Raw genomic sequence first — 20,244 nt, 5'->3', positions numbered from 1 at the left:
TTCTTATTTTTGTTGTTTTCAACTAACTGAGTTTCAGAATTCTTGTCTTTACTTCCTTTAGCTTTAGCTATGGTATCCTCTACAATAACTTTGTAACATCTCAACTTAATTATTCTGAGTATCATCATTAAATTTAATTGTGAGGGATTGTTGGTTGGACTGAAGTGTAATATTAGTAAAATATGACGATATCAAAATTTAGATATCCCCAACCTCCTTGAGTGGTTATGGGTTCGAGTCAGTCAGGTGTCAAGTTCTACGCCTATTAAATGATTAAGTGTATTTGTGGGCTATGTTTGCTTAACCCCTTGTGCCCACTTTTTTTTAATTGGAGGTAAAATGCTCATTTGAAAAATAGTATTTGAAAAAATATTTAATATTTTGTTTATATCATTAAATGTACATATGTACAGAAATAATTTACATAATTATAGCTAATTTTTTCAACAAAAATTAAATTAATCTTGAGATTCACAATAATAATAATAATAATAATAATTAACATAGTAAAAGCATCAAAATTGAGAGAAAGTGATAATATTAAAGAATGGTGCACGTTTCTAGCAACTCTTCAGTCTTCACCTCCCCCCACACTCTTGAAAAGTTTCCAAAATCTATAATTCTCCCCTTTACTATTTAGCATGATCAATATTTATTATAATACTGGATCCCATTCAAAGAATTATTATACCGTTATTTGAGTTGTAATACATTGTTGAATCAATCAATTATTAATAAGAATTATTCAAATAACTCAAGATCAAATAAGGCCTAAATAAGTTCAAATAATGTGTTGTCCAAATCAACCCGCATATTTCATTAATTTAAGTGTGCGTGTGATCATCTTCAAATATACAGTTTAATTATTACCTATTGTGATTTAATTATATTCTGTCATAGTTGACTCTAAAGTGAATTATTTTTGCCATGTTACTAAGCCATGCAAGAACTCATATAAAATCTCTAGTTCCTTTACATCACAATCTCACACTCAAAGCTCTTTAAGCATATATCGTTAATTAATTTCTCAATTTCTCTAATTTGAATTAGATTAATGGCAGAAGAAGGTTCTTCGGTAAAGCTTTTGGGATTATGGCCGAGCCCTTATGTTAACCGAGTTCAAATCTCCCTTAAACTCAAGTCAATTGACTATGAATTTATCGAAGAGCCATTCGGCCGAAAAAGTGACTTACTTCTTAGATCAAATTATGTTCACAAGAAAATTCCCGTATTTTTTCACAACCAAAGAGCCATATCAGAGTCCCTTGTCATAGTTCAATACATAGATGAACAATGGTCTTCTGGCCACTCAATCCTCCCCTCGGATCCCCTAGATCGCGCCAACGCCCGTTTTTGGGCTGCCTATGCCGACGACGAGGTAATACTTAAATCGTTAATTGATTAAGACATTTAATATTGGATCATTTTTTTAATTGATCTTGTATTTGTAGTGGTTCCCTGCTTTAAAAAACATCCTCATGGCATCTGAGGAAGAAAGATTGGTGTTAGAGGTTAAGATGAAGGAGGGTTTAGCGTTCTTAGAAGAAACTTTTGTTAAATCTAGCAATGGGAAGGCATTCTTCGGAGGAGACGATATTTCGTATCTCGACATTGCATTCGGAAGCTTCTTAGGGTGGTTGAAGGCGGTTGAAAAGTTGACAGAAGTGAGTTTTCTAGATGAATCGAATGTGCCTCATCTCGTGGTTTGGGCAGATAACTTCCTTTCGCATGAAGCTGTAAATGGTATCATACCAGAACCAGATGCACTTGTGGAAGTGGCTAAGATGATTAAAGCCATGGTTGAATCTCAAGCTAACTAAATCCATATTACTTCATTTGGATTTTTGTTTTTGAAGAAACCAATAAAAGGCTTCAAAATACAATTGTGAGCCGGAAATTAATAAAAGTTTCCATTTTGTTTCTTATTTTCAGTTTATCAAATGTTTAAACAATATTTGGTTATTGAAATTTCTTTTTATATGTATGTCAGAACAATAATAATAATAACATTTTGTTTCTTTTATTTCTTTTTTTTATCTCATATGATTTAAAAATTGTGTCTATATAGGCTTAAGATCTGGTAAGAAAATTTATGTTTACTTTTCTATTTATTTTAAATAATCATTTAATAAAATAATATTTGTTTTAAGTATAACGACAGATAACATGAAAAACATAAAATGTTATATAAAAAAACAATAAATTAACTCGAAGATCTTCAAGAAAAACAATAAAGTCTCTACACGAATCCACATGTTTTTCGGATCTGATTTCTTACATCGTCATTTTATTGACATTGTAAATAATTCTTAACGGTCTATGTTAGGATCGCTGTTGAGAATAGAGACTGAGGTCTGACTATTGTGAATAACTTATGACTTTCAATTCAGTTTTAACTCTGTTAGAAGTTAAAACATGTTTCTATTCTTCGCAAATCTTCACAAACTTTTGGAAGGAATCAAGTATGGATCATTTGTTATATATGAAGCGTCAGACAGATGAATGCAATCAACAGAAAGTAAAGAACACAGGGTTTGTTTATGGATGTTGGAGTAAACTCTCCTACATCACCCATTCTTCCTCAACAAGAAGGATATTCACTAAAAGACTTTGATTTGAATAAAACCCACTACACAAACCCAGTCAGAAATCACAGGACTTAACAATTACCTATTTTTGAACTTCTAACTAACACTCTATTGAACATAATACACTTTGTTCAACTTACGACACTTATATTTCACACAAAAAGAATAGTGAATGAATTACAGGATATTCACACAGACAAGTAGTGAATGATTAGTGCTTGAGCTTGAGAGATTGGATAATTAGAGAGAGCTTAATCAACTTGTAAGACATGTATGTGTGAGGCAGATTGATTAAGAGTGTAACCGGTAGTTCCTCCGTTATCCTTGGGTTTCTATTTATAGTTGAATTGCACCAACGGTCGAACTTTCTTTGAGGACACGTGGCATGTGTCCGTTGAATGGTCGCGAATAGTACGAAGGTACATCAGACTGAGCATTGAGATCGTGGCCATACAAGACATCTAGTGCGCCGAATATCTTCTAATATTCTATTGTACTACATCATAGGAAATTTGAATATTAGAGTACGTGGGAGTTGTTCATTCATTGTTATGGCTGAGTTGTCATACTTTTGAAAACGATAACTACAGAAGAGCTTAGTGAGTACGTAGTTAAACGCTTCTTTGGACGTCTAAGGGAGTTAGATCGCGTCTAACTGCGCTTCCCTTTAGACCACGTCTAAAGGAGTTAGACCGCGTCTAACTGCACTTCCCTTTAGACCACGTCTAAAGGAGTTAGACCGCGTCTAACTGCGCTTTCCTTTAGACCACGTCTAAATGAGTTAGATAGCGTTTAAATGCACTTTCCTTCAGACCACATTTAAAGGAGTTAGACCACGTCTAACTGTGCTTCCCTTTAGATCACGTCTAAAGGAGTTAGACCTCGTCTAACTGCGTTTTCCTTTAGACCACGACTAAAGGAGTTAAATTGCGTCCAACTGCGCTTTCCTTTAGACCGCGTCTAAAGGAGTTAAACCACGTCTAACTACGTTTCCCTTTAGACCATGTCTAAAGGAGTTAGACCTCATCTAACTACGCTTTCTTTTAGATCACGTCTAAAGTAGTTAGACCGCGTCTAACTACGCTTCCCTTTAGACCACGTCTAAGGGAGTTAGACCACGTCTAACTGCGATTTCCTTTAGACCACGTCTAAAGGAGTTAAATCGCGTCTAACTGTGCTTCCCTTTAAATCACGTCTTAAGGAGTTAGACCGCGTCTAACTGCGCTTCCCTTTAGACCACGTCTAAAGAAGTTAGACCGCGTCTAATTGCGCTTCCCTTTAAATCACGTCTAAAGGAGTTAGACCTCGTCTAACTGTGTTTTCCTTTAGACCACGTTTAAGTCTAACTGCGCTTCCCTTTAGATCACGTCTAAAGGAGTTAGACCACGTCTAATTGGACGATCTTCTTTAGATCTGTACCTACACAACGAAAAATAACCCAACTTAGTTTTGTTCAAACTATATCATCAAAATTATGTTGTTCATATTCTTTTACGTTAATTAATTTATTATTTCTTTATTAATTAATTTTATTTTTTCTTTGTTCAATTTAACCCAATAATTTCCAACTTTTTGATGATGTTAAAACTAAGTTAGAACAATCGAATTAAGAACACAAATTCCATTTAGAATACGAACTTAAGAATTATCCAATGTATTTGAACATAATTAAAAATACATAACGTAAGATGATAGATTTAAGATCCTTCCCTTTTAATTCTTGAAATATTGTCTTGAAGAATCGATTCCCCGGTTAAAAGGTTATGCAGCCGACCTACTGCTCGACCACCACCGCCTCTATCGTTTATACGACCACTACCACCTCAATTAGATAAGAATCTACCTCGGTCGCCTTTAGCAGGTTTTCTTTTAGAGCGTGTGCCATGAATGCCTGACCCCCCTCTACTGCTATCTTCCCCATTTTTAACATTATCAGGGTTGGCAATGGTAAGGACTCTAGATTTGACAGCTTTAGACTAAGCGTCTTCTTCGTCTTGGAAACGCCTGGCTATAGCCTCTACTTGATCAGTAATTAGACATAATTGTTTTAAAGTAAATAAGGAGAGATTTAGGGTTTGGATGGTCCCCCCTTGTGAAGCTCTTTTTCTTTTTCAAGTTCCTTCTCCAACCGTCTTCTTTCCTCGTCTTCTCTTGCCTTCCATTCTCTATCACGACGTTCAGCATCAATCAGCACTCCGGCCCATACACTTGAGTGACCGGTACCCCTTTTCTTGAACCCAAAATTGGCGCAAACCGGTTTTGGTGGTGGAGGCGGTGGAGCATTAGAAGGTCTGAAGCTTGGAGTTGAGGGTGAGCCTGCGGTTGCCCTTCTCTTTCGCCGGTTAAGCTCCTCAGGATCTTCTTCTTCTTCTTCATCAAGCGGTTGAGCATTCAGAACGACCGGTACAACTGCTCTTTGTTCTGCTCGCTTGATCACGTTCTTAACTACGCTTCGTTTCTTCTTATTCCTTGTATCCATTGAGTGGGACGATTGAACCAGTGGAAGTTCCTGGATGTTGGCCTGTTCCTCCTCGGTAAACTTTTGAGCGAGTTCAAAATCTTTTTCTTCAATCTCCTTCTGCAACCGGACCCTCTCAATTTCTTCCTCTTGCAGTTTCTTGGCGGTTTCAGCATCCGATTCTATTTGTGTTTGGGTTGTACTGACCTGAGCTTTGGACATGTCCTCAATTTGTATGGCCATTGCCTGCAGCATGTCCAGCAATGGAGCGGTTGCGGCTTGGACGGACTCGGCAATCATGGTTTTAACTGAGGTCTGCATAGCTGTATCCATCATGGACCTTATAGAGTTTGACATGTTATCTTCAGCCGTTGCAATTCTTTCGTCGATTACGGTTTTAAAATTTCCAAGGCATGAGTCAACTGTTTCAGCCACCGCTTGCTTGATTTGATCAATTTTCGGAGCTTTGGCCGGTTGAGAGGATTCTTGTTCCAGGTTTTCAGTGGTTCCAGATGTCTCTCCGCCTATATAGAATGGCTTACTTTGATATAAGTCGGCATTGTTGAGTTGGCGTTGGCAACCTTTCCTCCACTGCATGTCAAAACGATCAAGATTTTGTACAAGCTGTTCTCGCACCGCAATAAACCGTTCGGCCATTCTCATTTCAATCGGGTTTAGCGTCGATCCTTTAGTTTCTTAAAAGGCATTCTCCACTGCCTGTAACCGAGCGTTTTCAAGGATTACCGCAGTTTTGCTAAAAGCAGGTTGAATGAGGTTGGTGTTAGCTAACTGAAGTGCCCTCTCTTCCAGCTTGATGAGCCTGTCCCAATGCTTATTACCGCTCAGACCTAGAGCCATGTCGGATAATTTCGTTTCACATCTGAGCTTTACCCACAAGAGGTATGGAGCTAACGCATCATTCGCACCTTTGTTCATGTCTCAAATAAGTTTCTCGAAGATCTCATCTTCTTGCTCTGCGGTGAAGAGGACCTCGTCTCCGGTTATGGTTTCTTGTTGAGGACCTGTTTGCAGCGTACTTGTTCCGGTTATCGTTGTATCTTGTATAAGAACCCCTTTGCCTTTGTCGACCTGAACAGAACCTTCAGGTATTGTGGCTGATTGGTTTTCTGGAGCAGTCTTGCCTCCTGCGGAACCGGAAGGTTCCTGTTCTCCAATATTTCCCTCCAGAGCCGGAGGTTGGATGTCTGCTGGATTGGTCGCCTCTTCGACCGGTTGAACTTCTGTCTGATCAGGTATCTCAACCTGATCAACTGGCTTTCGACGACTTGAAACATCGTCCTCTCCGGTTTCCTTTGTGATCTCTTGGACCACATTATCAATTGCTTCTGAGGTATTCAAGCCCACATTGGTTGTAACCTCATCAATCCGTTTGCTTGGTGACTTGGAGGTTTCAGAGTGAATGCTTACCTCTGCTTCCTCCTTGGAAACGGACTTGTTTTCTTGGCTCCCCGAAGATTCGGTTTGCCTTGGAGAATTGGATGGGACAGGAACGAGAATAACAGTGTTGATGGGAGTGGGTTGAAAGACGTCTGCGGTTCTTTCTGGTGGATTGTCCGAGGAAAGCGTTTTCTCGGAGTCCGCCGGTTTTCTTGAACTCTTCTTCGCAGCTACCTTCTTCCTCCTTTTTGGTTATGGTGGGGCTTCGGCTTCAACTGCCTTTCTTGCCGGTTTCTTCTACTTGGTTTCTTCTTCACCCGGAGCCGAGGAACTGGCTCCTTTGGATGACTTTGTTTTTGAGGATTTAGGTTTGATCGTCTTCTCCGGTTTTTCGATCATTGACTCGGAGTCAAGAATAGTGGAGATTGGGAGCGGTTTGCCTTCACCCAGTTCCACATTAAGGAACTCAAGGATTTTAACTATATGCATAGCAAAGGCCTGCACCCGGCCATCTTTCTTTATCACCATCTGGCAAAATTCTTCGTAAATAACGTAACCCCAGTCCACCTTGTCACCGCGGACAATGGCCAACATCATTCTGAGTTTGAGCTTCGTCAGGTTGTCAAAATTTCCTCCTCTTCCCTGGATTGACCGGGCGATGACAGTCACCAGCCATCTGTATTCCGGTTTCAACTTATTTTTCCGGCTGGAGTGGATCATCAGATCTTGACCTGAGAAAGAGACCACTAACCGGGCAACATTTGATTCTGCATCGGTTAGATCAATCTTCAGGTCTAGACCTGTGTTGGGTAGACCAAGAGCTTCAGCAAAAAGCTCTTCGATGATGAGAATGGCCTTCCCGTTGATGGTGGCCGAGATCTTCCTCTTCGACAGTGTCGCCGTCGCCAGGAACTCCGTCACCGTCGCCGGATAGATGATGAACGGACCAGACAGAAACTTTTCCAGCCCAGAATCCCTTAGAAGTTGAAGAACAGCCTTGTTTTTGTCATCGGCATGTTCGTCAATATCTGCGAAATCTACTTGTAACATCCATTGGAATGGAGCTTTGCTTAGATCCATGATGATTTTGAGAAGAAGATGTGAAGAACGATGAATATCGGAGAGATGAAAGCTTTGAAGATTTGAAGATCTGTAGAGAGAGAAAGCACAAATGTTGAATAGGATGATGTGATCTTATATACATGGCGGTTCTGAGCGGTTTGAAGATGAACCGTCGATTGATACTTTTGGCGCCAACTTTCCCTCCAAAAGTTACTGCCGTAACTTTCGGCGGTAAAAGCGGAAATTCAATGGGCGGTAAACTTTGAGGGGTAAAACCGTGGGCGGTTAAGGTTTTCAAATTTTTCATTTTTGCTCGAAGTTCCGGTTTTACTTGAAGACTCGCTAACCGGAAGTTTTTTAAGTTAACTTTAAGTTTTTGTATAAGTTTTTAGAAAACCGGAAAAAAATATGAATGAAAACCGGAGACTTTGAAAATTGAGATATTTCATAAATAAAAGAAGTGGTGAACATTTGAGCGGTTCTGGTCGTACAACAAAATGACCAGAAACCGGAGAGAAAAGAAAAAGAAATTTAGTCTTCTGTGAACCATCCCCCTTCCATCCTCCTTTCATACCACTTATCCACAGTGTTTTCAGGTGATCGTTCCTCAATTCTTGATATCCACCTATGTATCGTGAGTAAGGTGATAGTGTTGGATGGTCCAACCGGAACACCGGTTCCAAGGTTGCGACGCTTGGACATCAGGAACCGGGTGATTTGAGGGGCGTAGCTGGTTCTTCCTCTTGCAGCGGTCATGAGTTGCTTCAGCTTGTTGAAGAGGTAGGTTGCTCAGTTGATAGAGGAGTTTCGAATGATGGCTATCATAATGTCGAATGCCTCCCGGCTGTAGTTTTGGTTCGGCATTCGGCCTATGATAGACCTTTGGACCAAGTCATGCAGGACTTGGTAGTGAGGGGCGATGGTCTCTTTCTTTCCGAAGTCCTTGATAGGAGTATCGGAAGAAGAGAAAATCTGGAATAAATCTTCCTTAGCCGGTAGGTACGGCGTTGGGAAGTCTGAGAAACCTTCGGTCGGAAGGTGAAAGAAGCTGGCGAATTCCTCCTCGGTGAACTGGAGGAATTGACCGTCGACGATGGTGCGAATGCTGCCATCATCTAAGATATGACCGTTGTTGTAGAACTCACACACCTCCTCCACGAGGATGGTGTCTGAACCCTTAAGAAAACCTTGGAGGCCTGAGTCTATGATGTGCTGAAAGATGCAATCATAGAATGCACTGTTTTTGATATCCTCAAAATCGATGATAAGAGTATTTCTTAGCTCGGAAGACTTGATGATGAGTAGTGAGGAAGATCTTGAAAGGATTTTTCTAAACTTTCGAATTTTAGAGAGAAGGAATGCTTGAAGTGTGTTTTGAAAATGGATAACAGCATCCCCTTTTATAGCTTGGAACGGTTGAGAACATTTAATGGGAATATTTGAAAAATCTAGCCGTTTATGTTTAGTCATTAATGACTTTGTGATTTTCCAAGAGAATAAATCATGTCTTGTCTAATCAAGTCAGGCATGCTTGAGAATTTCTGTTTCCAAGAGATTTAATTTTGAATTTGATACGACATATTGAATTTTTGATCATTTATGGTTTTAGATTTTATCTTAAAAGAGGAAGGAAATCTGCTTCATTGATTGAGGTGCAAAAACCGGTAATACAGCAAAATTACCGGTTTTGTGAAAATAGATGAAAATAAAGAAAAGGACAGGTTAGACGTTTGATGACTCAGCCGCTTGATTTCTTCTGGCCTTGACTGCTTCCCACCAGTCGATCATCTCTTGTACTCTTTCCTTGGTAAGCACATGCCTAGGGTGAAGAGTGACGAATGGTCCGGAGTGGATGTCCAGACTTGCACAGAAACCGCTCAGTTGAGGAGCGTAGCCGGTTTTGTTGGAAAGAAGCATCTTCTTCAGGTTGCTGAAGATGATCCAGGACCAGTTAACCGGTGTCCCAACCGTTACAGCGATCATCATCTCGAAGACCCTTTGAGTGTAATAGTAACTTTTCCCAGAATCTCACAGAGAAGCTGGTACTTATGAGAAAGTTGACTTTTGGCACCCCAGGGCTTAACCGGGATATCAGATCCTGAGAACCGGCGACACATCTCTTCCATTGTCACCGGGGAGTATGTTAGGTCGGTTACCCCTTCATTGGGCAAACCGCAATATACAGCGAAATCCGTCTCGCTGAATAGGAACTTTTGACCGTAGACTTGTGCAACGATTATATCTCGATGCACCTCTTTCGCGGTCTGAAAGAGTTCTTCGACTACGAGGTAGTCAAGGATGAATCTGTTCTCAAGAAAGCTTCTTAGCCCGCTTCTTTCTATGGCTAAGAACATTTCTTTGACTTCGTGATCTTCATATTGGTAGATTGAGTTAAAATCTTCCAATAGGATTTTCTTTGCTAAGGAGTTGGTGTTCATGTTTTTGAGAGAGAGGATTTATCTCAAGAATGATACTTGTGAATAGTGAACTTGTGAAGTTTTGTAAAGGATTATGGTTGGTTTATATAGCCCGGGGTTCGGCTGGTTTAAATGAGTTTAAGCATGCTTGATGATGTCATCAGCTACTTAATAGACCTTAACTTGTTGAAGTAACTAATGGTTATTTCCAAGATGAAATCTAATTATTACCAAGAAAACAATGATGACAAATATCTATTGATAAGATGTGAGTCTCCCTCTCTTGATGATGGACACATGTCGTCATCTCGATTGTGGTAGACTTGTTTTTATTGATTACAGGCTTCATTTTTCAAAATATGCATGAAAACCTAGTCAGTTATCCCAGGTTAACCGGAGAAGTTCATTCCATCAGACCATGATGCATTTGTACTAAGCGGTTTTCCATGACCGGTTTTAGTGAGATATTTTTGTTCCGATTATGAAGAAAAGTTGATTTATGTCAACATTTGTTCATTTTTGAATTTATCTTATCCACTTCAACCCGGTTATTTCAACCGTATAGTAAATATACATATGATTTGATATTATGAAGTAATCGGGCATAACCGGAGACTCCCTCCCGGTTAGCATTTTTGATTTCTTAATGGCCTATTTGAATATGGTTTGAGAAGCTTTAGCTTCTCCCTGAACACATATCCCGGTTTCTTTCATGCATGCATAATCATTATATCAATTGATTAAGATTAGTAAGTCCCAAAATATTTCGGAAGTGAGAAAACTTAGCTTCCTGTAGCGGTTTTGTGAATATATCCGCTACTTGTTGCTCGGTCGAGACATATTCCAGCCGGATGTGTTTCTCCTGAACATGCTCCCGGATGAAATGGTGTCGGATATCGATATGCTTTGTTCTTGAGTGCAACACCGGATTATATGTAATTGCTATGGCGCTGGTGTTGTCACAAAAGATTGGAGACTCCTTGGCTTCTATTCCGAAATCCCTTAGTTGCTGTTGAATCCAGAGAAGTTGTGCACAACAGCTTCCAGCCGCTATGTACTCTGCCTCTGCGGTTGATGTTGCAACGGAGGTTTGTTTCTTGCTGCTCCAAGTGTCTAACCGGTCACCCAGAAACTGACAGGTTCCACTTGTACTTTTTCTGTCAACCTTGCATCCTGCGTAGTCGGCATCTGAGTAACTTATAAGATTGAAGCTCGAGTCTTTTGGGTACCAAAGTCCCACTTCTTGAGTTCCCTTCAGATATTTTAGAATTCTTTTGTCCGCCGTATAATGAGATTGCTTTGGATTTGCTTGGAACCTTCCGCACACTCCAACCGCAAACAAAATGTCGGGTCGACTGACTGTTAGATATAGTAGTGATCCGATCATTCCTCTATAGGCTATGATGTCAACGGCTTGACCATCATCATCTTTGTCCAGCTTCACGGAAGGACTCATTGGCGTAGCTGCTTCTGCACATGTGTCCATCCCAAATTTCTTTAGCAGTTCGGCTGTGTACTTTGGTTGGCTTATGAAGATTCCGGCTTCAATCTGCTTAACCTGAAGTCCTAGAAAGAAGCTCATTTCCCCCATCATACTCATTTGAAATCTATCAGTCATCATTTTTGAAAACTTTTCACATAATTTTGGATCGGTTGATCCGAATATGATATCATCAACATAAATTTGAACAAGTAAAATTTGTTCCTTTCTTTCAAATTTGAAAAGTGTTTTGTCTACCGAACCTATTGTAAATTTTCGATCAGATAAGAATTGTGTCAAAGTATCATACCAAGCTCTTGGAGCTTGTTTCAAACCGTAAAGGGCTTTATTCAGCCGGTAAACGTGATTTTCGTGTTCTGGATTTTTAAAACCTGGAGGTTGATTAACATACACCTCTTCATTTACCTTACCGTTTAGAAAAGCACTCTTAACATCCATTTGATAAACTTTAAAGTTTTTAAAAGCTGCGTATGCTAAAAATATTCTAATTGCCTCAAGTCTAGCTACAGGGGCAAATGATTCTTCAAAATCAACGCCTTCTTCCTGTTTATAGCCTTGAGCCACTAACCGGGTTTTGTTCCTCGTAACTAAACCGTCTTCATTGAGTTTATTTCTGAATACCCATCGTGTGCCTATAACCGGTTTGTTTTTCGGTCTAGGGACTAGGTACCAGACTTTATTTCTCTCAAACTCGTTTAGTTCCTCTTGCATTGCTAAGATCCAATCTGGATCTGACAATGCTTCATCCACCTTTTTCGGCTCAATTTGTGATATGAAAGCAGAGTTTTCATAGTGATCTAAATTTTGTTGCCTAGTTCGGACGGGTGAGGATATGTTACCTATTACTAGTTCAAGTGGATGATTTTTATTCCTTCTGAGGTTAATCCGAGACGTGTCTATCAAGCTTTCGGTTGGCTGATCAAGGTTAGACTGATCGGTAGGTTGAACAGAGTCAGACCGACCGATTTCTTTAGTAGAAGCTGAAGCGTCAACTTTCTGCGGTAAAGCAGATTGATCAGGCTGAATTTCAGCATCAACCGCTTGGTCCTTGACAAAGCGTCTAAAAACCGGAACCTCGTCTTCATCATCAGAATAGATATTAAAGTTTTCCATTCTGTTGTGAAGGTCGAAGGGTAATGCAGTATTTCGTTCAACCGATTCATCGAAAACAACGTGTGCGGTTTCTTCAACTGTTAAAGTCCTAGTATTGTATATTCGGTAGGCTTTACTCACAGCTGAATATCCCAACATTATTCCCTCATCGGATTTAGCATCAAAAGCGGTCAAGTAATTCTTGCCGTTATTGTGAACAAAACATTTGCTCCCAAAAATTCGAAAATACCGTACGCTTGGAATTTTATCAAAATACATTTCAAAAGGAGTTTTAGAAAACCGTTTAGTTACTAAAGATCGATTTTGTGTATAGCAAGCGGTGTTGATAGCTTCAGCCCAAAACTTTTGAGCAATACCCGAATTAGCTATCATTGACTTTGCGGCTTCCTTGAGAGTTCGGTTTCTTCTCTCAGCCAGGCCATTTTGTTGAGGAGTTCTGGCACTAGACAACTCGTGCCTAATACCGGAATCATCAAGAAAAGTAGTTAAATTACTGTTTATAAACTCAGTCCCTCTATCACTTCTGATTTTGTTTACCCGAATGGATTTTTCATTTTGTATTCTCAAAATCAATTTAATCAGATTTGGAGTTGCTTGACTTTTAGAAGCTAGAAAAATAACCCAAGTAAATTTGGAATAATCATTAATAACTACCATAGTATAATGCATGCCTCCTAAACTAGTCACTTTGACTAGACCAAACAGATCCATATGCAAGAGTTCTAAGCATCGTTCAGATTGATAATTTCCTTTATTTTTGAAAGATGATTTTACTTGTTTACCCATTTGACATGCAGCACATACTTTATCTTTTGAGAATTTAACTTTTGGAAAACCGTGAACTAGTTCCTTGGAACAGATGAAGTTAATCGTTTTGAAATTCAAGTGATTTAACCGTTTATGCCAAAGCCAGTTTGGATCATTTCCGGCTATCATACACACAGGTTTTTCAAAATTAGTTTTCCAATCAACTTTGTAAATGTTTCCCATCCGGTTACCGGTTAGAAGAACATCGTTGTCTTGGTTTTTAACTAAACATGAGTTTTTATGAAATTCAACTTTGTAGCCCACATCACACATTTGACTTATGCTTAGCAGGTTAAAACGTAGTTTTTCTACTATTAATACATTACTTATAGATAGATCACCATGGACAATCTTACCCTTGCCCACGGTTTTACCTTTCGAGTTGTCTCCGAATGTGATGATTGCTCCGGTTTCGTACTTGATATCGGTTAGCAGCTCCTTGTTTCCGGTCATATGCCTCGAGCATCCACTGTCCAAGTACCATTCTGAATTCTTTAACTGGTTGCTCCTCCTGACCTGTAACAAACAATTATTTACACCCTTTTGGTACCCACATTTAGTTGGGTCCTCGGTTGATTAGTCCCTTTGGGATCCAAACTTGAATAAGTCGGATCACTTTCCCGGTATCTGTTTTTATAACATTCGGCTTAACTTCTTGGCTGTTGCTCAAGAATGCCTTATGTTGTGATGAGTTTCTTTGATGTCGAGTTTTAGTCGGTTTATCTTGTTTCCGGTTGTCTTTCCTTCTCTCAGGATGAAGCCATTTTTCGGTTTTAGTAGGATTCACATACTTGAGTGTTTCTTCCGGTTTTAAGTCATTTTCGGTTTGTGAACTCTTGACAAATTTTATAAACGGAAGATTATTTTTCGTGAGTTTTATCCCGTTAGGCTGTTTTGATTCGTTTTGTTTGTTTGGTTCATAACCGATGCTATATCTACACTTAGGGTGTCTTTTATAGTTGCACATTTGTTTTACCGCTTGTCGTGATCTCTCCCACGCAGCCGTGACGTACATTGTTCGTTCATCGGTTTCGGTTACCGGTTGAACTGTCTTCTCATTATCTGAGAATAGTTCATCCGGTTCATACATTATAGTTTTATAGTCGTTATCATATACATTATTTATCTGTTCGGTTTGAGTTTCTATTGGAGTTAGTATGTAAGCAGATATGTTTCTGAACTCAGCAACCATTTGGTTGAGTGCAGAAACCAGATCTTCTTTGGTAAACTCATCAGAGGAAAAATCGAATACCTCTTCGTCGTTTGCCATGAAACAGGTTACTTTTTCTTCACCATCTTCATTATCGAAGTATGCCCACTCACTTCCACCGTCGAATGCAATGAGTGCCTTCTGAATCTCCTTTCCTTCATCAGCATGTTGATCATCGTTTCTCCGGTAGTCGTTTCGTTGGTTGTTGTTTCCTCGGTAGTTGCTTCCTTGATAATTGTTTCCCTGATACCGGTTGCTTTGGTAGTTATTCCCTTGATAATTGTTTCCTTGATAGTTTCCTTCCGGTTTTCTATCATCTCTTCTTGGTTTTCTACATTCTGACCTGAAATGTCCAAAACCGTCACAGTTATAAATCTTTTGTTTGATTTATCTACATAGTTATAATTAAAGTCGTTATTAGATGGTGGCTGGCTCTTCTTCATGAATTTTCCGAATTTCTAAGCTAACATCGCCATCACATCTTTAGTAATTTGATCGGTGTTTTTGACTGGAGCCGGTGCGGTTGATACTTGGGCCGCCGGTTCCACCGATGTAACCAAAGCTCTGGTTGCGGTTGATGTGGATGCTTCATCTTCGATCCGAGACTTGATCTCGAACTCGTAGGCTTTTAGATCCTCGAACACATCATGCAACTTCATCTGCCCAAGGGTGCTTGACTCCCTCATCACCATGGTCTTGATATCCCACGTGCTTGGCAAAGATCTTAGGGCTTTGATGATTACTTCTCGGTTGTCATACTTCTTTCCGAGTGTTTGAAGCTCGTTGACTACACTGGTGAACCGGTTGCTGAATTCCTTCATCTTTTCCCCCGGTTTCATCCTTATATTTTCATATTTCTGTGTAGCAACCAATATTTTGTTCTCCTTGGTTCTTTCGTTTCCCTCGTGGATCTGAATGATCGTTTCCCAGGCTTCCTTTGCATTTTCACACTCTGATATTTTATTCAAAGTGTTATCATCTATAGCCTTATAGATGTGCCTCATGCAATGGTTGTCCAGGTTACTCCGTCTTCGATCTTCACTCGTCCATAGGTCTGCCTCCTTGTTGATCTTGATCGGTCCCTCTTTCAGGACTCGGCTCATCTCATCATCTAACGTAATCAGATGTAGATACATCTGTTTCTTCCAGCTGCTAAACGCTTCACTGTTTAGCATTGGCGGCTTGTCGCTGTGGGTCATGCTTCCCATCTTCTTTGGTTGCTTGAGTGCTAAGAACCTGGCTCTGATGCCACTTGTTAGGATCGGGGACGCCCTTGGAGGACCGGGGTGTTTCCGGTTTCGGGAAGGGTGGCCGCTTACAACACACACAACACTTTGGTGATAGTCCGGTTAGAGACTAAAACCGTTCTCAGCACTGCACAAACTGTCACAGACTCTTGAACCGGGTTCAAGGGCGGAAATGTCTGTTTCAAGTTGAAGCAACGTTTGCGACTTTAGATGATGTTTTAGGAGGAGTCGATTTTATGGATGTGAGTGACCGGTTTTAGGAGTATGATTGGTTTGAGGTTAGATAATGAAAGCAACGAAAGAACACGAGACAAAAGATTTGTTTATGGATGTTCGGAGCAAACCCTCCTACGTGACCCCTTCTTCTCAGGTTATGAGAAGGATCTCCACTAACTTTTATAGTTAACAACAGTACCTCCGGTCGAGCCCAACTTCGCTACTCGCCGGTTACACCAAACTCACGCTTTGATGTAATACAACAACTCAACACAACACAATACAGAAAGCTTCCGGTTTTAGACACACCGGTTTTGGAATAAAACAGTTTTATCTCTCTAGAACTTAATGCTTTTCGTAATCCGTAATGTACAGCTTTCAGAACTGATGATGCCTTGAATGAAGACGTTTCGTCTTCCTTTTATAGCTGAGAAGAGCCAACGGTCGTTTTTCTTCTCTCTCCTTTGGATTGGTTGCTCTTTATCACGCCGGTGCAGAAAGGTTGCTTGCATGCTTCACCTTCCTCAACACCTGGCAGTCATACAGGTAGCTCTGAGCAGAAGATGACGTAGCCGGTTTTCAGATTTGGACACGTGTTGGGCATGCACCTCCGGTTGTCAACTTCGGATCAATAAAACATCATTGCTTTCCTCGCATGCTTCCGATCGGATCCGATCTTCTTTTATTCTTTCAAGACACGTTTCTTTCGTCATGGTACGTCACTCTTGAAGTTTGAATTTTCCGGTTTCTGTGTCTTGTGCAGTATGCTCCGGTTGGTACGTAAGCTTTTGATTTTGCTAACCGGTCGCTTGAGAAAGTAAAACCGGTTCTTCTGATCTTTAACTTGATCACTTGAGACTGGTTTCTTTGAAGTATAACAGCAACCGGTTTTTGATGCCCCCAACCGGTTCATACGATTTTGATCTGTACCTGCACATGAAAGTTAACAACTGTTTAGTTTGTCTGGCCGGTTCCAAAAATTAACTTACTTAATTTTTCTATCAATTTCTCCCTTTTTGATTATTTAGAATAAATATTCAAAACTTGTAATGAGTGGCCGGTTTTGAAAATTAACTTAATTTTTCTATCACAGTTGTCTCACTCATCCAAGTATACACGTATTTAGACGTCTATGCCATCCGTTTGCCTTGCGTCTAAGCTGGGTAGGCGTCTTGTTCGGACGACGTCTAACCACGCTCGTCTACAGACGTCTAACATGCATCTATTCAGACGTCCTCTAACCATGCTCGTCTACAAACATCTAACATGCTTAGACAATAAGTTGCTTCAAGCATAACACGCCTAATACATGCTATCTTTAGACGACTGATCTAATCAGTCCGATTGAGACCTCCATCTACACACATCTGTCCAGCCACTTTAATCAACAAATTTCCCCCCTCAATTTGTGCATGTTTAATTAAAAAAATATTTAATTAAGGTATACAAGACCCAAAATATTTTTAAAGTGAGAAAGCTTAGTCTCGGGGAGTGACTTCGTGAACACGTCGACCACTTACTAATCCGTTGGGATATATTCTAGACGAATATACTTCTGACTAACATCCTCCCAGATTCCTCCATTTAGCTGACCTGTTGTACCTACAAAAATACATAATCAAAACTTTTTGGTACCCACATTCACTTGGGTCCTAGGTCAATCAGTCCTTTGGGAATCTATATTTGAGTTATCTTAATGGATTTTCCACGTTCTGTTGTGATTAGTGCGTACGATTTAGGCTTAACAAACGTCTTCTTGCTAGCAGTTGATCCGATAACCTTAGATGATGGTTTTTATCTAAAACTCCTTGACTTTCTATCAGGTTTTGGTTTGCCAGACTTGTTGGATGCTCCCTTCCTGGGCTTTAACCAGCTTTCAGTTGCCTTAACATAAACTATCTCATTTAGTAAGGTTAGATCTTCACAGCTAAGATCGGTTCCATTATTAGTTAAACTACCCCTAACAATGTTTATTGGCCTAAGCTTGTCTTTCACTAGACTTAACTTTTCAAAAAACTTGTTTGGGCTAGCATTGTCAAATCCTAAACCGGATTTGCATCTAGAAGGCCTCAACATACTTACTTGATGTGTGACTACATCTCCAGACCTAGTCCAGGAACTGACCACATAAGTTAAACGTTAGTTTTCAGAAGAAAGTGTTTGAACCTTTTCCTTAGCTTCTCATTCTCAGATGAGAGCTCAGCCACTTTGTTTAAAAAAATTTGGTTCAGAAGTTTGAGATGAAGAAGATTTATTAGTTTCATATTTCAATCTCATTTCATTGCAAGAGTCTGACAACTTCTTGTACTCAATGACCATATCATTAAGTGTAGTAGTTAATTCATCTCTTGTAAACTCTTCGGAGGAGAAATCAAATACCTAAGATTCTTCCTATGCCATGAAGCACGTAACAACTTCATCATCGTTGTCGCTGGATGAAGAATCATCTGAGTCACTTTGGGCCCACTTGGCCTTGCTATTAGCAGCCATGAGAGCCTTCAGCTCTTTTTTCCCCTTTTCTCATCTTTCCCTTTGTCATCACGCTTTGGTTTCATGTATTCCGCCATGAAGTGTCTTATTTTATCACAGTTAAAATATTTCAAGTTAGCTTTATAGTTACTCTTATCATCATTGTTACTATTAGAACTTGAGTTAGAATTACTCTTCTTCATGAATTTGCCGAATTTCTTCACGAAGAGAGCCATGGCGTCGTTGGTGATCTACTCCGTAGCAGACTTCGCATTATTGGCAGCAGGTGTCTCCTCAGCAGTCACCAATGCCTTGGTAGAAATGACAGACGTGTAATGCTCCTCTTCCTTCCTAGAGCTTATCTCAAACTCATAGGCCTTAAGATCGGCTAGCAAATCATATAGCTCTATCTTGTTGAGGTCTTTAGACTCCCTGATGGCCATCGTCTTAATATCCCACTCTTTGGGCAGAGCACGCATAATTTTGATCGCAACCTCTCTTTTGCTGTAAACCTTACCCAAAGTAGAGAGTAGTGATAATCTTACTAAATCTCTCATCGAACTCAGTCATCGTCTCTTTAGGACGCATCTTGATGTTATCAAAGTGTTGCGTGGCAACCATAAGCTTGTTTTCTCTAGTTTGCTCATTGTCTTCACATAGTTAAGTCAGCTTATCCAAAATTTCTTTGGTAGTGCGACATGTGATGATCTTGTTGAACATGTTGTCATCCAATGTCTTATAGAGGATGTCTTTTGCCATATTATCGAGGTTGTTCTTCCTCTTATCTTCACTGGTCCACTCAAATCTCAGCTTCTCAATCTTCGGACCATCGGTGATGACAAACCACATGTCATCATCTATGGAAGATAAATGAGTTTGCACTCTTACCTTCCATCCGTTGTAGTTTTCCTTACAAAACATAGGAACTTTGTTGGTGGCAGCCATATACGTGATTTCAGATCTGATGATGTTTGAGAATAGAAAACGAGACTCTAATATCACTTGTTAGAATCAGTGTTGACAATAGAGACTGAGATCTGACTATTGTGAATAACTTATGACTTTTAATTCGGTTTTAACAATGTTGAAAGTTAAAATATGTTTATATTCTTCGCAAATCTTGACAAACTCTTGAAAGGATTCAAGTTTGGAACCGTTTGTTGTATTTAAAGCGTCAGACCAATGAATGCAATAAATAAAAAGAAAAAACATAGGGTTTGTTTATGGATGTTCGGAGTAAACTCTCATACGTCACCCTTCTTTCTCAACATAAAGGATATTCAATAGAAGACTTTGATTTGAATAAAACCCACTACACAAAACTAGTGAAAAAACAAAGGACTTAACAACTGCCTGCTCCTAAACTTCTAGCTAACACTTTATTGAACAAAACACTCTCTTTTCAACTTACAACACTAATATTTCACACAAAAAATAGTGAATGAATTACAAGATATTCACACAGACAGACAGTGAATGATTAGTGCTTGAGCTTGAGAGATTGGATAATCAGAGAGAGCTTAAGTAGCTTGTAAGATAGGTATGTGTGAGAAAGATTGATTAAGCTTGTAACCGGTAGTTCGTCCGTTGTCCTTGGGCTTCTATTTATAGTTAAAGTGCACCAATTGTCAAACATTTTTGAAGACATGTGGCATGTGTCCGTTGGACGGTCGCGAATAGTACGAATGTACATCAAACTAAGCATTGGGATCTTGGCCGTACAAGACAGGTAATTCTCTGAATATCTTCTGATATTCT

The 20,244-nt window shown here is 39.7% G+C and overlaps 1 protein-coding gene across 1 annotated transcript; it reads left to right on the top strand.

Annotated features, from left to right (window-relative positions):
• The first annotated feature begins 1,054 nt into the window (after positions 1 to 1,054).
• LOC124945944 (glutathione S-transferase U17-like) lies at positions 1,055 to 1,820 on the top strand. Its single transcript, XM_047486484.1, has 2 exons — positions 1,055 to 1,378; positions 1,452 to 1,820. Exons 1-2 carry the CDS (start codon positions 1,055 to 1,057, stop codon positions 1,818 to 1,820), a joined length of 693 nt encoding a protein of 230 aa, XP_047342440.1.
• The last annotated feature ends 18,424 nt before the right edge of the window (positions 1,821 to 20,244 follow it).

This window comes from Impatiens glandulifera, chromosome 1, assembly GCF_907164915.1.
Source record: "Impatiens glandulifera chromosome 1, dImpGla2.1, whole genome shotgun sequence".
In the NCBI taxonomy this organism is placed as follows: Eukaryota; Viridiplantae; Streptophyta; class Magnoliopsida; order Ericales; family Balsaminaceae; genus Impatiens; species Impatiens glandulifera.
This window is presented reverse-complemented; position numbering and strand designations above follow the sequence as displayed.